Source organism: Diaphorina citri, unplaced genomic scaffold, assembly GCF_000475195.1.
Source record: "Diaphorina citri unplaced genomic scaffold, Diaci psyllid genome assembly version 1.1 scaffold186, whole genome shotgun sequence".
NCBI classification, from domain to species: Eukaryota; Metazoa; Arthropoda; class Insecta; order Hemiptera; family Psyllidae; genus Diaphorina; species Diaphorina citri.
Genome location: NW_007377623.1, coordinates 75,714 through 94,348, shown reverse-complemented (window position 1 = coordinate 94,348; position 18,635 = coordinate 75,714). Strand labels below are relative to the sequence as shown.

The following is an 18,635-nucleotide window of genomic DNA, read 5'->3' as shown; positions in this document are numbered from 1 at the left end:
CTTTTTTTGTTGGAGGTTTGACTTGAAAAAATTACCCGACAGATAAGAATGTGGAAGAAGAAAGAAATCGTAAAAATATCTGATTCTTATGAAAATTTAGCCTGATTCTAATGAAATATTTTTATTTTCACAATGCTTTCATTGGTATCTACAAAATACCTGTGTCAATGGGCAACTCAAAATATTTGAGCGGTTCTAAATAAAGATTTATTTTGTTTCTCTCTCCTATCTACGAAATAATTTTGTATAGGTATTAAGTTAGTTATTATATTTTTACGAATATCTACTTCTTCTTCTTCCTCGTCTTTCCAGGTGTTCAGACGGGGTCAGCGTTTTTCGTCAGTCTCTCAATCAGCCCTGGCTAGGGTGATTGCATTGGGCGACATTTGGTTTTGGCTACAATTTTTTTTACGAGTGGATACCCTTTGCACTCTATCTTTGCTTTTTTTTTAACAAGGGAACTTTCAGGCTGGTATCCTTCATAATCAAAGTCCCCCAGCCAGACTGAGCTGGTCTACTCCCTGTTTAACTTTTCCCAGCCAGATGGGATGTGGCGCATTTATTTCATTACAAACTCATAATAAGTTCCATGTACGAGTGAAATGTACAATTTTTCTGAAAATGTTAAGAAGAAATCCTTACAAGAAAATAATCAAAATCAGTTACTAGTAATGATAATAATAAATCTACATTTTATTTTTTATTACGAATATTCTTTTCTTTTAATTAAACAAAAACGAAATCATACATAACATTAAAATTGAAATAAGTTTTCATTTAGTAATCGCCATAGCCAAATGCTGATCACAGGGGCTTAGATCGTTTGTGAATTATGCCCGTAAAAAATGTGTTTTGTTTCTTTCCTGATTGTGTAAAAAATAGACAGATAGATACATCATCAATATTGAAAGTGATAAATTATTTGAAATAGGTTTGAGTACATCAGGGAAACATCGTTAGTTAAAGGATATCTCTTGTTCATCGCTAATTCGAAAAAAAGTCTAGGTACCTGTTTCACGATGTTTTCCTTTGAACGGAAAGGTACTATTGAAAGTTCAAAGTATAATATTAATACAAAGAGAAAGGAAAATCAGGATGGTAACATATAACTTAAAACACTAGCACTAATAAAAATTTAAAAATTGAAAGATATGTATACTTTTTAAGGAAATAATTATGTACATAACATCGAAATTTTTTACATAACAAAGGTAACTAAAATGATTATTGAAATATTCTTTTCTTTCCAAAACCGAGGATGGATTTTCGTACTACTACCTACAATGTAGGTACCTATACTCCTGGCGGAAATTTTTGTGTACCTAAGTAAAACAAGTTTAAAAATAAAACAAAAATTGATTAATCAAATTAATGTTGAATGTTTAGAAAATCCATCTTCGGTATTGGAAAACTATTCTTCTGAGCTAGCTCAGTTTTCTAATATTTTCTCATTTGATTCATCATGTATAATGATTGCGGGCTCAAATCTATAAATCCATTGAATAGTTGTTCAGGATAATGATTGATTTCAACAGACGAAGATTTTTTGTTTGATCTTCGAGAGATTCTTTGTCATTTAGCGTTACCGTGAGGTGCGGTATGTTTTCTTTTTGTCGTTTCTATAACTTCTTCGTCAACAGTACTGTCTCCATCTTTATCTTGATGAGCAGTCATGTGCCTAGTCAGATGATGTCTTTCTCGAAAGCTTTCATTGCATACAGGGCATTTCAATTTATCTTGATCTTTCCTTCGTTTGTTGTTTTGTTGTGCAATGCTGTCAGCTTTATGGTGTGACCTCATATGATAAACCAAATCCGAAGTCATTCTAAAACTAACATTGCACTTTGCACAAACATTTTGGGCAGGAAGGGTAAGAGCTGCTAGAGATGATGGTAGCAGAGATGCACCGACACTTCCTGCAGTAGTTAGCAATGGTACTGCAGCTGTGGGAGGGAAAGGACAGGGAACATAGGGGGAAATACCATTCCCGGGATACATCATGTACTCTGGGGCAGATTTCAGTTTCGCTTTATCAGAGTCCTCAACTGGACTTTTACTGGAATAACTGTTTTGTGCATCACTTACTAAATTTTCTTCCGGTGATTTATCTTTCTCGTTAATAATGTAAGGAGCGGTATAGGGGTTGGTTAAAGCATTGGCAAAATATGGAAGAGCTGTGTTGGGGTGGAGACGATTGTAGAATTGAATTGGTTTTGCCAATTGCATAAATGATATTGGTGATCTACTTTTATTTTTCAGATACAAAGGTGGACTGAGACTATCTTGACAAGAATCTGGTGAGACGCCTCCTGAGAGAGTGGACACTGAGGAAGGAGATCTCAAGACAGGAGGAATATCCAGCATGTTGGGGGAACCATCAAACTTGGAGAAAGCACTGCGAGTAAAGCTAGGGGATTCATTTGGAGAGTAGTCGGAATATTGCTCATCTATTACAACAGGGTCTGCATTTACAACTTTGCTGTCTTCTTCGTCTTTCTCATTCAAGTTATGTCTATTGAAACCGTTCAGACTATCTCCATTATGTTCCACTGTACTTTCAATAGGAGGAGAATATCTAGACAAAACACTGCCAGAAGTTAGGTATTGCAAATGTTGCTTCAGTTCAAACTTTTGTCTCTTCTTAGATAGATCATCAGGTTTCATTAGGAACGCTACATCAAAACTCCTCTTCATTTTGACAGGTTTCGATGTAATGTCAGTGGTAGGGAATGGCGAAGTGGAATTATTATTAGAGGGAGATGATGGGGACATATTTGTACCGTAAGGACACTGATGAATGTTCATCCTTACAGCCTGAAACAAAAGAAAAGGGTGACAAAATAAATCAAACGTTCAAAATAATTGTTTAGAATGTTTTTTTATGGTCAAATCTAATGCAAAAACACATTGTGGCCTCGAAATATAAGTCCTACTTACTAGAAAATATCAAAATGCTAGTTTGTATAAATTGTAATAGGAACCCTAAATAGAATGCATGTAAATTTGGCAAGAAATACCTTAAAAAATGTGCTTTTAAAAGGTACACAATCTTCTTATAACTTTTTCAAAAGATAAGGAAGGAACAAACTGTAACAAAAGTGTGAAAAATTAAAGAAAAGTTTAAAATAATGTTTGCATTACATTCTTTAATAAATTTATTCAACCGTGCGTGAATAACACCACTTAAACTACCAACCCTTTTTTCCCTCATCCTATAAAAATTTATGTATTATCTTTATTTCTTTAATCAAATACCGGAAAATATTTTTTCACACTTTGGGGAAAAGATGTGATTTAATGTTTCGTGCTAAAGAGACGAGTTATTTCAGGACCAAGTTGGAGAAGCTCTCATTTTTACATTCGAGCATTAAATTAGGTACATTTGTGAGGATAAATTGAAGGAGCCAAATCAAAAGGATTGGTTGGGATTGACATGAATGAAGTTGGTAATTTGTTTGTTTGATAGAGATTTAACTTCACTGTGTAACTGTTAAAGTCTTTAGTGGCGGGACTGTTGAAGTCTTTAGTAGGTAAAGAAAACTTTTCACTTTATTTTGTCAGGAGAGGTTTCGAAAGAAGACCATTACGAAGATTAAATAGAACACTTTCATTTACCCACATAGATAGTAATAGTCATAATCATCAAAAACAATCACTTAAAACGAATACAATAAAAATCTGACTTTTAGGTTGAATCTTTTATCCTATGCAGAAATGAATGCGAATCAGATTTTAGGTACGAGTAAATCATCATTTGCCAACCTTGAAGATTTGAGCCCTAAACGGGTAAAACAGCAATTATTTGGATTAAACTTCTGTTCAACCGAAAAGGGATTTTGCCCTTTTTATTGCTCCAAAATAATTGGGGACCACTGATAAGCATAGATCTACTTCTATTTTGTTTTACGCAAATTTTTGATTAAAATTAAATATAAATAAATAACTCAAGAAGAGCGTTCGGTGTTTTGTTTCGATTGGCTTTTCAGCTAGTTTTGAGATTAGTATCTACGTGAAAATGTAGTTATCAAAAGTATCTGATAAATGAGCCATATTATTATTACATAGATACAGTTTCAATGACAAAATATTACATTATTATTGTATTGTATTGTATTGTTTGGTTGTTTGCAAAAAAAGTTTTAATCAACACCTAATAATGTTTCGAAATACATTTTTTTTTAGAATCAACAAATGAAAGGAAGTGATCCGACAGCATGTTATCAAAAAAGCATAATTCACGTGCTAATTAAATGGTACGAGTTCAAATGTATGATAGTTACAACCGCAGTTGCAATAAAGTTACATAAAGAAAAAAAAAACGTTTAGATACATAATTATGGTGTAGAAAATGAATGGTCCTTTAATAAAAATAAATAAATAAAAACATTAAAGAACTTACCGCATCAGACTATAAGTAAATCCAACAATATTCGAGTTATTACACATGAAAAAACACTAAGAATAAACTAATACACTAAAAATTATTTGGCTTAAAAGTACCACTACCAGAAAAATTTACGAAGTACCAGTTCGAAGAATTCAAAATGAAAATTATTAAAATAAAAATCAGGAAGGAGCTCCCAGCTTTTTAACTTGAAGGAAGGTTGATAGCAAATGAACACTTGTTTCGAAACTGTGATGGAGCTTTTGAAAATGCAAAGGGGTTGTTTTTTTCTCGTACAATGTAATATCTCATAGGGTTGCTTTGTAAAAGGCGGAGATAGATTACACCAATAGCATGGTGCTGTCGTTTATATGCTTTCATAAGCGTCAAATATCTTCTGTATTTAAAGAAAGTAATAATATTGTTACGTATAACAGGTATTTACAAGCAATTTTATTTTCAGACAATTTCGGAAGGTTTTCTTTTCGAATATTGTCAACTCAATATGTTTGGAAATGTAACGATGTGGTCTGCTTTTGGTATTATGAATCCGAAATGTAGAACTAACTGGATACAATAGTGCCGTATGAAAATGTAATCGACGGCAAATTCAAGTTACTGATGTGGCTCTGCTTATACCCACATTGGTTGGTTTGTGGTCTTGTTATTCAATAATGATACCTGTGGAAAGTACGATATTAAATATTATGGTTCGCCAATAATACCCATAGCTGTTCCAATACATACTTTGACTAGTAATACCTAGGTCCGATACAGTTACCTACTTTTCTTTAAAGTAAAATGTGTTGATTAAATTTGGAAGAAAAATCGTTATCTTAAAATGTACGAAATCATATTTATATTTTCTGAAAAATAATCTTCTTTTAATGAAATATATTGAAGAAAATCTGAAATTAATACATACAACAGGAAAAAGTATAAATCATTAAGAAAAATCATGATTCAGCAGAAAATATTTACATTTCCTAATGTAAGATAAAAATTATAAATTGAAAATGTAAAATGAATGAATTTTCCATCGTGCTAGAGGAAAAGGAGAAATCTTGACTTAAGAATAATTTACGAATTAGAATAAAAATATATAAAATGTATTATTAATTGCACATGATAAATGAACCGCACTGATTGTGGGTTTGTGGGCTTTGCATTTCAGCAAGTTTAGTATTGAGTAATTTCAAATTTATTGCTGCTAAAAATCACTTACGGGGGACTTATGGAATTGGAGATTTTACTTTTTTCTTAATCAAAGGTACCTATATAAAAAATTGGCCAAGGGAAGAAATGGACTCGAATATTTTAAGAGACCATGGACGAAATTTTAATATGTACCTGGTTACATGTAATTGAAGAGTAGGTTAAATTTATAGATAGATTTATTTCTTCTTCTTCTTCTTCTTCAAGGAATATAAGAATAAGAAGGACCCCAACTCGAAATACAACTATTTCAAAATTTGTAGTTCAGACATCTCCACTAGAAATGTGTAAGTACCTATTGGCAATATGGCAATGTAGCGTCTCCACCAAAAATGTATGTTAGTGGTATGAGTGATTTTCGCATCTCCACCAGAAAGTACAAGTACCTATAGATTTTAGCTATAGTATATAATATTACAGTCACTTCACTACGAGTATACAACCCTAAAAGATATCATCCTTCACCGAGTTTGTATAAGATGATAAAAAAGCGTCAACATAAGAGCTTTAGAGGGCCAGTTTCAACCATTCAACAATAGGAAGGTCAGAGATCCGTTCAAAGTATTTCCTTGTGTTCAAAGGTTATACACTCAGTGTCAAAAGTTAAATATGTATATTTTTCTACACTGATTTACGCAGAGAATTATGCATATTAGCATAAATATGTAAAAAAAAAAAAAAAAACGGGACGAAAAATAATAATACTATCACAACAGCGATATCATTATTGTTGGGAAACCGTCATTTTTTTTATTTTTCCTCTTTCTTTTTACTCCCTCACTTCTTTTATAACATGGTATTCTCAAGTGCTTAAAACCATTATTTATTTTTCGGAAATTGGAGACTTAAAGACAGTAGACTCATTTTCACTTTCTACAACTTGTTCGAAAATAATTTCACTAATGTTTGCCATGTTTTTCTAGTGGAGACACTGATTTACCAAACCTTGATTTTGGGGAGGCAGACTTGTTGTACTTTATGTGGATTAGGCCGACATTTAATTTTCAAAGCTATCCTTGACAACGTCTAATATGTCCAGGTCTTGAATATATTATATTATATGTACAATTACCTACCTAGATTCAGGTTAAAATTGCCAGGTTATAGATAAAATAATGGGACAGTACTAGGGTTTTGTCGCGAAGTGCGAGCTACAGGCATTTCTACTTTTAACTTGAGAGCAAGTTTTGCACTGTAAACCTGGAGCAACCATTACGAAATAGTGTGGAAATTAAATTAGAAATAGGGGAAACTAGTAGAAATTAAAAACCCATATAGAAATACAAAATCAATACTACGCATTAAAATATATTTTAAAGTAAGTAATACGTAAAGACCTGCACCATATGCTGTCATTAGAGACAAAATCCATAAAAGATTTTTTGTTGAATTCTTCACATCTGTCCAGGGCTAACGCGACATACGGATAAAAACCGACAAACACATGTTAGCTGCCTTGTTCAATTCATCGTTAATATTCAATGAAGGGGGACTTTTTGTATTCAAGCCACAATAACACCCGAAAAAATAATCAATATCTTTTGTACATATTGCCTATTAACTATTAGGATAATTTTTTAAGCCCCAGCCAGCATCTTTAGCATCCCCCTTTTTTCAAATGCCCCTATGTTAGAAATGATCCCCCACTTTGCTTTTCACTTGTTATTTCGGTATTGTTCGAGCATGCACTTGTCATCATTCAATACAGGAGACAAGTAGAAGTCACATAAACATACTGAACAATACAAATCATTTGAAGTTATGATTTTAAATATTAACTTCGCACTCTTCTCGTTTTCTTTTGTAATTTTTATTAACACTGAGCATTAATGGTTTGTAAAGCTTCAAAGTTCAAAACATTGATAAAACTCCATAGAACATATTATACTTTGGGCTTTTAAGGATCTGGATTGTCTGATCAGAGTGTTGAATTTGCAGGTTGGAAGGATTGAGATATTGAAATTTAAAATCGAGTCTGCTCCTTATCTCTTTCTTACGTGAAATCACTTCGTATATGAAATTTTGTATTGAAAAAGAGTAGCAAAGAAAAATTTGGGTTCTATTTTCTCTTCCCCAACATAAGCATTCAAAATAAATCCGTAAGACCGATTTTTGCTGAGTTGGACATTTTCTTATCTTTCCCAGAAGTGAGACATTTCTCTATTTGAAATTAAAACCACGTGCTGCCCATGTGAGATGTTTCGAGTTAAGTTCATTTTTGTAGGACATCTTTGACATTTTTCTCTCAATTTCTCTGAAAAATAAGATAAACTAATAAGGTTATTTATCATTTAGAATAATAAAAAAGAGGAATATACCCCATCGGTTAGTTGATATCAGATATAAGTGGTGAAGGCAGCACACGCTTCCTATTAGAGTCACGTGTCAAAGTGTTTAGCCTTTGAGTTATAATACTTCCTACAAAGCTGACAAATTGTATTGTAACATTGGGCTTGTTTCAATTTGGGTTTCAAGGAGAGATAATCTGAAAATCTGTGACCCCCGCAAGAAAACCGTAATAATAATCATATACCATTACTATCTCGACCTTGTGTGTTGAATTTTAGAAATATTAGAGAAAGTGACTTTCAGGGGTGACACCCGATAATCTGGTTTTTGCTAAGTAGGTAAATGAAATGGACTTTGTTGTGGACGAATAGGACTGACAGTTTCAAAAAAAAAAGCTCGATCCAAGATTGGCCAATCGTTTGTTTGTAGATCATTAGAGGAAAGAGGAGTGCAATGAGGGTAAAGAAAGGTAGGTGGCACGCCGCCAATGCAGTGAAGCAAAAGTAATCATCTGCTCCTTAGGGGATTTTTAAAAAGACCTGTCCTATCCTGGAGAATTATTTGCAGGAGGGTGAAGAGCTCTCTCCCTCTTCACTACACAGACTGGTTTTAGTCTTTGGCTAGGCTGGGCTGGTAGTGTATCTGTTGAACATCGTCAATTCCATCTGCTCCTTAGGGGATTTTTAAAAAGACCTGTCCTATCCTGGAGAATTATTTGCAGGAGGGTGAAGAGCTCTCTCCCTCTTCACTGCACAGACTGGTTTTAGTCTTTGGCTAGGCTGAGCTGGTAGTGTATCTGTTGAACATCGTCAATTTGTCAAGATTTCGGTGAATTTTTGAAGCTCATCGACTCAGTAACCTTTTTTGAGGCTCTTTTAGTGGACGGTTTTACTGGGCCTTTACTTACATACTTTTCGACATGAACGTGACAATATGAACATCGTCAGAGAATAATGATTTGAAGAACCGAAGGGGTTGCTAATATATTGTTTCATTCAACCACTCCCCCCTCTCTCCTTGGTTTTCCATTTCCCTCACTCTCTCTCTCTCTCTCTCTCTCTCTCTCTCTCTCTCTCTCTTTCTTTCTCTCTCTCTCTTCCATTAAATTACAAGTGATTTCATATTTTAATGTAATTATATTTTATATAAATCCTGTTTTTCTACACGTTCTGTAAGTTATTAATGAAGTAATCTACCTAATAGTGGTCCAACTTTAGAGCCCTTCGATCCAAATGGAAATATGCTTTCGGTCAACCAAAGATTCAAATCAATAGGTGAAACAAATTAATATTCTCCAATATAAAAAGCTGGTGTGAATCACTAGACTTTACTAGACCAATCTTTACCTCGAGTAACAATGGACTTTGGGGGTGTGATCTTTTGAAGTTAAGGCAAAAATCCTTTTACAGAAATGCCTGTCGGAAAATTCATACTCATACTAAGATAATCCTTGGGCCAAAATTACGTCAGTGTTTGAATCTACTTTTCAAGAATTGACTATTCCCAAACCAAATGCCAGTAAAAAAAATAAACAAAATGAAAAAAAAGTAAGTAATCTTTTTTCACTTGATAAAAAAATAATAAATATAAAACACGAAATAAAGGGCGCTTATGTCAGATATGATTTAGTTACGTAGGGGTCATTTTCTCAGCTTGGGCGACAGATCCTCTCTGGAGTCATTCATTAGATTCACTTTTTTATCTAATTTTCTCACTTTTGATGAAACTACATTTTTTTTTCTCCCATTTTCTTTTGACTTGTAGAAAAGTAAAGAAATGAAGTGAGATTGAATTTATATATTATTACAACTTTTAGACCCATCTTCTCGTTATTTAGGTTCTTGTTTTTTTAGTTATACCTATTTGAGCTTATAAACCATTATTTTCTGTAATTATCACTGGTATTTATTACAGAAGAGGGAAAAATGCAAGTTGATTTCTAAAGTTAATCTATAACAAAGAAATCTAATTAAATATGCCATACGTTTTACAGGTGCAAAAGTTATTCCACACAACACTCTCCTCTGCCTCACATTTTGATTGCAGATTATTTCTTTTATAAGGTCTCTAATAATAATCGGAAGATATAATTATGAAGGTATTAGAAACTTATAACTAGATAAAAGCAAAAAGGATAGCCACTAAATATACCCGAAAAAAAGGTAGAGAACAGAAAGTTTGAAAGATAGAAAAGAAGATAATTGAATTCAGAAGCTTTGAGCAAACCTAAACTTTTTTTCTAAGCTTGTGAAAATAACTCCGTGTGATAATCTGTTCCATGGAACGAACTTGGAATATTAATGTGACTGAAATCCAGGCTTGGCTAGGATAGTGTAAAATAAGAATAATGTCCGAGCGGTCAATTTGCTTTCTTATTGATACGGAGGCTGTGGGTTCGACTTTTTGCGCAGATAAATTTTTAGATTCCAAACGTTTTAGATTGAAAGGAATCTTAGTACATAGATGCAAAATACTTACCTGTATATGAAAATAATATCATGAAGTTCCATTTTTTTTTAGTTAGGGTATGTATCCTTTTGAATTGTGCTTCTTTGAAATATATGTACGAAGAGATCTTATTCAAGAAAAAAAAAAAAAAAAAAATATCTACCACTTTTCAATGCAAATGTCTGCCATTTCTTGATAGTCCAGTTACTATAACTTATTTCTGTCTTATACACCTTTCCTGCCCTGATTGGAATTGAACAATACAAAAACACTTAAGATTCATTAGAAACAAATTCTCGAATAGAAGTTACAAGTGGGGTTTTCAAAGTTTGTCTCCCTGGAAATCGTTTGAATTTTTTCAGAAAAGGTGGTGGAAATTTGCTCTCGCAAGTACTTCATGTGTGCACAATTCAAGCCAATTTCCCAACTGAATTTCAGACATCTCCTACACCTAACTAAATATATTACCTTTGTCGACATTCTCAGTTCGAAGTATTTACCTAAATTTTATGTAAAATATTTCCACCTTTCAAGTAAATACGATTTCTGAAGCGCGGAAATAAATTCACATTTCTAGAATTCAAACAAAGGGAAATAAATGTTGTTCATCACATAAAAAAAAGATGATGAAAATGTAAAAACAATTCATATCATCAGAACATACTCGTTTATCCAACATCGTTATCGGGAAATGTTGAATTTTTCTTCTTTTCTTCCTCTATAAAGTTCTACATCATTATTAGCAAAAAATACTTTTTTTGAATAAATATTTTTTTATTATTATTTTTTTTATATATTTTTATAGTTATTCAGTTAAACTTTTAAGATATATGTGCCCCGGGAGTTATAAAACTTACATATTTTCTAAACAAATTGGAATATGATTATTATAATACGCGGCGCCAGCATACCTTAACTTTTTTTCTTCTTCTTTTACAATGACTTAAAAAATCCACAATAGTAATATTAACTTTAACATTTGCAATATTCATGTTTCTCTCTTCGTTTTGATTATTACTTCTTCTATTATAACTCCTCGTATTTTCTTCTAGTTAAAAAAAAAGAAGAAAATTTCAGAAACTAACATATTTCTTGCTTGTAGCATAAAAAAATCCAATTTTGTGTAAAGATGTTATACGAATTATATCTGTGTAGATATTATGTACTAATGCATTCAAACTTTTTGAAATCTGTTGAAAATCTTTCTTTTGAATGGGTACCTCGATACTGAGAATTTAAAATGGATTGATAGTTTTTTCGCTCTTTTCACTTTTTTTCCTCATAGTTCTGGAATGATCTAGCAAAACAGGGTTTGAATTTTAACATAGGTACATGTTACCATGTATTAGGTAATCCACTTGTTGCACATTTCTTCATTAGAATAAACAAATAGAAACCTAAAAGAAGAAATGTTTAGCAATGAAATTTCTCAGACTCAGATGAGATTGTCAAATTAATTCCTCCCGCAATACCTACAAAGAACAAATTCACACGCCACATTTAAAAATCTTATAAATCTATTTAGAATAAAGTTTCCTTTACCAAACTTTCATTTTTTCCCATTTTTTGTACCTCTTGTGACTTTTCCTGTTTAAATAAAGGAACTCGAAAAGAAAAAAATCCGGAGCTACCTTTAATAAATAAAAAATAATTTTTTCTTTACTTCCGTTGCTTTGTAATAAGTTCCTTTCTTTTTTGTAGGAAAATATATTTTCTAAATAAATAAAGATACAGCTTTTTCTGAGTCAATAGAAAAAGAATAAGCTCAATGAGGACTGTCCCTGGGTTTTTTTTCGGAAATCCCCAACCATAGATTAGACTCTTGCATTATTTTACTTTTCATGAATAGCGTTCTCTTCTTTTGCTTTTGTCCTACAATTTTGTTTGTTTACAAAACAAAGCCATTAGATACCATTACGAAATAGTGTGGAAATTAAATTAGAAATAGGGGAAACTAGTAGAAATTAAAAACCCATATAGAAATACAAAATCAATACTAGGTACGCATTAAAATATATTTTAAAGTAAGTAATACGTAAAGACCTGCACCATATGCTGTCATTAGAGAATTTGACCACAATAATAGTATTAGCCTACTGCTGGAGTAAAGGGACTTTTCAGTCCTATGCGAGCAGTATAAATAAGCACTATTATTATATTATTATACCTATTATGGCTACCTGATGATCACATAAGGTTGTCACGTCGCGTCTATGAAATTGGTCGCAGAACTTTCCCGTACTAAATTACTTCTTTGACCACAATAATAGTAGTAGCCTACTGCTGGAGTAAAGGGACTTTTCAGTCCTATGCGAGCAGTATAAATAAGCACTATTAATATATTATTATGCCTACCTGATGATCACATAAGGTTGTCACGTCGCGTCATATGAAATTAGTCGCAGAACTTTCCCGTACTAAATTACTTGCGGTCATTTCTCTCAAAGGCCAGTCTGGACGAGCCTACAAGTTTCCCTTTTCCTTTATGTTATTTATGAGCATTCGAGCTTCAGAATAACATTATTCTCTTTGTGAAAATAATTTATGTTTCCATAGCAAATGAATGAAGAATGTTAACGCAAAGAAATAAAGAATGATGATCAGCGCTGACATAATAAGTAGGAATGTTCTCAGGAAGCCACAAAATGTCATTTGGTCAAGAACATTGTGGAATTCTTAGAGGAAAAATTTTGCTGAATTTAGCCGTACCGTATTCGATTATGTGACTTTTTTTATAGTCAAACATGGCTGAACCAATGAGATTGTCAGATTCCGCTTTGTGGAGCAAGTGTGGACGTCCAAAGCGAAATCTCATTGGTTTAGCCATGTTGACTATAAAAAGGTCACATGATAGAATACGACTTTTTAGTTTATAGGTACCTATACTTACCTTTTTATGTATTTATTATTTTGATCAAGTGCAGGTGATCCCAATTCAGGTTACTTTGCCACGGTGCGGTGGCTTAGCGGCCAGTATGGTTCCTGGGTAACAGGTGGGTGTGGGTTCGTTCCTGGTCAAGGAATAAAAAAATTGTCCTCACTTGTATGAGACTTTGACCGAATAGAGAATAGAGTACCAACGGTGGAGAAGCTTTTCTAACAAGTATGGTCACTTACATTGTTCAGTAAATCCGAATCGCGAAACAGCTTTAAAGATCGCGTTAACCCGGAATATTTACGTGGAAATTGGAAGGAGGCCCTTGTGACCAAGATACTGTCAGGCAATACTTCATTACAAGATATTGCAACACTGGATGAGTATACTCACTTCTGTATTGAGTGCCCTACACCCCTAATACTAAGAGCAAATAATGTATAGCCAGGACAAAATCTGTTCCAGCTTTCAATCAAAATGGGGGATCGAAAAGTAAAACCTTTCTTTCGCACTTATCAATCGTATTCCGCACGTATCTATCATTTTCATCTCGATTCAAAGATTTCCGTCTAAATTGAAAGCGAAAGAGTTGACAAAACAGAGTGACTTATCTGCGATGGAGATCTATGATCTGCGTATCTTCTTTACAAAACTGTGACATATGGCGGAGAAAAGCGACCAGGATTAATTGGAAATAAACAGCGCCCTCAGCCCTCATCTGCTCCTATTACATAAACAACAATATTTTTTTGATGTTCCAATGTCCATTGACATCCCACGAGCTGAAATAAATTTTGCACCAAAAACAAAAAACATCTAATTTTAAAACCTATGGATAAAAAGATCAGTGTAAAGTTGGGAAATTTTCAAGTACTTTGTACTAAAAAAGACGAAGAAAAGTGACTTTTTATTAAAGGATTAAAATATGTATGTCAATGGGCGTTAGTGTTCTACGAAATTAATGTTAAGACCGAAACAAATCAAATTATTCAACAAAGATAATATTTTATGTTGTGAAAATTGGAAAATAGTAAGTGTCACTAGAACTGTAAAAAGAATATTTCTTCAATTTTTTTTTCTTGGGATACAACTTTAACAACATGAAATAGGAAAACTTTAATAATTATTATAGATGAATTACCTGGAAACAAAAAAGTAGGGCTTGTAGGTAGAAGTCAGAATGGGAAAAGATAGGGGTACTATGAATATAGGGTCTATATTATTGCCCTTTCGTAATTAGAGGTAAATAGGTCAGGTAGGATGGTTTCATATTAACATTTTTTTTTTTTTTCAATATTACACAGGTAATAACAAACCGCAAAAGAAAGAATTTCAAAATCCTATCAATATACCTACGCTAGTCTTATTTATGCCTATTGTAAGTGTTAGGTATTAGATAAAATGATATGCAATGTCGTTCATTTAAAATTATAAAACTTAAATTCATTCGAAGTAATCGTAAATAAGTACCTACTTAAATACGTATTGGGTTTTCAAGAAAGGGGGATAAAGTTTCTCAAAGCTATTAAGTCCATTTTACGATCAACCGCAATGGAAAAACAATAATCTTGTACAAATTGAGATGACATTTTCTGATTCATTCGGTAATAGGTACCTTCCATGCCAACATTCTACCTAATCCATTTTTCAAGCCATGCTGATAACCATCTCATCAGACGGACGATTTTCAAGCATGATTTTTGTTTTATAAGTTCACGTTTCCATGCCAACATTCTACCTAATCCATTTTTCAAGCCATGCTGATAACCATCTCATCAGACGGACGATTTTCAAGCATGATTTTTGTTGTAACAAAATCAGTTGAAAGTTAGAAAGTAAAGTCACCAATAAAATAAAAGTAGGTAAATAAAATATTCAATAGTTGTATTCTTATATATGTAAATAGTATAATTATTCAATATTTTTTCCTTTATATATTACATACAGATTTTTTTTACAATAGTAGAGGCCAATAATAAAATAAACGTACTATCACAAATATTATGTGACCATAGGCACTGAGAGTTACGGGTAACGCTCAATCTCTATCTGAGAATAGGTCGAATAAAAAAAATGGAACTTGGCCAGACGCACTACTGTGCTCTCAGATACAGATGTACCGAGAATGCTATTTTAAATAAAATAAAAAGATTAGAGCCAAATAAATATTTATACAAGGAAAATATTCATGTATTTGGATTGTTACTGCTCCTGAAATCTCATGCCTATGATCATAAATTTATTAGACTAAAATTCAAACAAATTTTTAAACTTCGATGAAAATAGGTCAAAAAGTGAAAAGGAGTAAACATAATAGGTAGGTATAGGTATTTAATATCTTTTATTTGAAATGAAATCCGCACCTTAAAATAATAAAAATAGTTTTGTAACAATAACAAGAAAAGAAAACTACTTGTCAAATGGAACGTTGTACACTCAGGCAACAAATTGTATGAACGCCTGACTACATAACAGGTATGCAATGCGCCAAACATTCTTTCGTCGTTTCGAATTTTCTTTGTATCAATCGTTTGTTTGTAGATCCTAGATACCTCCAGAAATTAAGAGTAGAGGTTACACGTGATCCTAAAATGCTATGATGTTGATATTTGTAACTCATTTCTGAAGTGAAAACCATATTATCTAATATCAGACATCCAAAGTTCTTACAATATGAAAATCGAATATTTTTTAAATGAGTATGAAACCACTTGTATAGGTTTCGCGGTCGTATTGCTCGGGTAAAATAAAGAGGGAAGGGTAACTTGAAAATTAACCGCATGTTAAATGTATGAATTCGACAGATGGGCAATTTTTATAGGGAATCGAGACTTCAGACTTGAACACCAACCTGCTATAAATACATTTTCATATTTAAAAATAATACTGAAGAGTTTTCCTACACTTGTTTCTCCCTACATGAGCTTTGTAATATTTTCAAGATTTTGCAGATGACGATTTCTCTTCATTGTTACGAACTAATCGAAATAGTTCAAGCACTCCAATAAAGAAGGTTAAATTGAATTTGTGTATGGAACACGAAGTATGTTCTTTATAATGAGATAGGCACTTGCCACTTGGCTTTCAAAAAATTAGCTTTTTTTGTTAGCGCTCATACCCAATTGTTTAATCTAAAAACATGTGCCCACAAAGCATACCTAACATAGCTCTAGTTCAGTTTTATAGATTAGCTTGCACTAAATTTCCTAGCATCTTAAGAAGCCAAGACGCATCAATCAATCTTCCAAACTCTCCCAATATACTGAATCTCCATGTGCCCACAAAGCATACCTAACATAGCTCTAGTTCAGTTTTATAGATTAGCTTGCACTAAATTTCCTAGCATCTTAAGAAGCCAAAACGCATCAATCAATCTTCCAAACTCTCCCAATATACTGAATTTTAAAGTATTTCTCCATATAGGAAACAAAGTTGTTAAAGTCAAAAGTTCGAAATCACAGAAGTAAAATCCAATCAAGGAAGTTGTCATTGATGAACAGAGTTGTGTGTTCAGGTGACAAGTGTCCTCAAGAGATGTGTTTCAATCAAGCAAAACAACATCTGAGCTTTGTTCTCCAGCTCACAACTTTGGAAAAAACAGTTTTCCTGTTAAAAATTGATAGATTGTTTGTAACATTTCTAACGATTAATTTTCTTTCGAAATAGTTTTGTTTTTATTTTCCCTAGATTTTTCTATTTTCCATTTCAAGTGAGGTGATTGACACAAGGGAATAATTCTACGAACAAGTTTCTCAATTCACTGAATCCAAGATCAATATTACCTCACGATGATGAACATCCGCTAGACATAGCACAGCCACACTTCTTTAAATAATTTTCTGGACCCTAACAAGTTAGTAAGATAAGGCTGTAAAAGTCACACTTATGATAATTATTCAAGAGTGAAGAAAGTAAAGCTAACTCCAAGCTTTAACACATAAAAAACCCAAAGAATAATATTTCCTTCTCTTGTTCTCGTTTTGCTTTGTAACATAATGAGATTTTAACGCTCATTTTCATGTTTTATGTTATATAAATTATGTTTTTTAATGAAGTAAAAATCTTTTTTGTGTTATCTCACCACAAAGAAGATTGTCCAAACCGAAAGAACTTTCTCTGCAATCTGTGTTTCGGGTTCATTAAGTTTTACAAAGTAGAATTACTTTATAAAAGTCAAAACTACATTTTTTTTTACTCTCATTTTAATGTTTTAAAGACTCTTACACATTTCTAGTACAAGAACTCGATCAAAACCTTGGTTTCCATGCTTTCGGAAAATTACCTTTTGTAGGTACGAAGAAGCTGAGTTCCGAAAACCTATGAATGGTTGTCCTGTCAAAATATGCGATTCCGTCCGAGCTCATTTACCAACCTTTCCATGTTCGATATCCTCAAAGATGACCCTTCTTTCGAAAGAAACAACTTCTTCAAACACCTTTAGATAGTTTTTTTCGCAAATGGCCTTTTTGCTGATTCGTATCAAAATAAAATAAACAAAATGGGCAACGTTACTTCTCACAGGTTGTATTGACTCAACGACAGGATTCTGATACAATTTTATTCACAACTGTGCATAGAATCCGCGGAAAGCCTAAATTAAACCAGCAGTACGTCATACCTGCCTCGGTGGTGTAGTGGTCAAGACGCTCGCCTGATGCTTCTCTTTTCTCTTCATTCTCTGTTCTTTTCCTCCACCTCTCGTCTCTTTACTTCTCTTTCTTCACCCTTCTTCTCTTTTCTCTCCTCTAGTCCTTTCTTCTCACATTTCTTCTCTGCTCTCCTCTTCTTGTCTTCTCTACTTTTCTTCCCTCTTCTGTTTTGTCTTCTCCCTCCGTTCTTTTCTCCTCTCTACTTACCTCCTTGTCACTCGCCTCACCATGATCCTCTGTTTCTGTTGCTGCAATAATGTGTCTGACTGGAAATCAGTGGGATTTTCTGGACTAGGAGGAGGTCTGGGTTGAATATCTTTTAGACTGGACTTGAGTTGTTCTGGATCCATTCAAAAAATATTCAGGGGTTCCAAGACTTTTTGAACGCTCTGTATATCAAGAAAAGAAAAAAAAAAGTTACTTTGGTACCTACTATCCTGTACCTACTACAAGGAAGAAAGTTAAAAAATCCCCAAGGATTTCTTAGACACATCCCTTTCCAGGCTGGTAAACAAATTTATGTCTGTTTCTATCCTAAGCTCGAAGCTCGATAAAAGAAAGTAAGAAACATGCTTTTCCCCTCGCCGAGAGAAGAGGCGAGAACTATGTGGGGAAGAAAGTGGCAAGAATAGAAGTGGAAGGAAAGAGAGCAAGAGGTAGACCAAAGAAGAGAAACTGTGTGAACGAAGATCTATGTGAGAAGGAGCTATCTGGAAATGAGGTCCATAATAGAACGGACGCGAGAACTATGTGGGGAAGAAAGTGGCAAGAATAG

At 33.2% G+C, this 18,635-nt stretch overlaps 1 protein-coding gene across 1 annotated transcript; it reads right to left on the bottom strand.

Moving 5' to 3' along the window:
- Positions 1–1,553: 1,553 nt before the first annotated feature.
- On the bottom strand, positions 1,554–4,498 carry LOC103505629. Its single transcript, XM_017442507.2, has 2 exons — positions 4,400–4,498; positions 1,554–2,814 (listed from the first exon to the last, which is right to left on the bottom strand). The coding sequence occupies exon 2, from the start codon at positions 2,803–2,805 to the stop codon at positions 1,573–1,575; it is 1,233 nt and encodes a 410-aa protein (XP_017297996.1). The 5' UTR covers positions 2,806–2,814; positions 4,400–4,498; the 3' UTR covers positions 1,554–1,572.
- Positions 4,499–18,635: the final 14,137 nt, after the last annotated feature.

What these genes read in the sequence shown, in the direction of transcription:
- LOC103505629 (XM_017442507.2), bottom strand. Translation starts at nt 2,805, where the DNA reads ATGAACATTCATCAGTGTCCTTACGGTACAAATATGTCCCCATCATCT.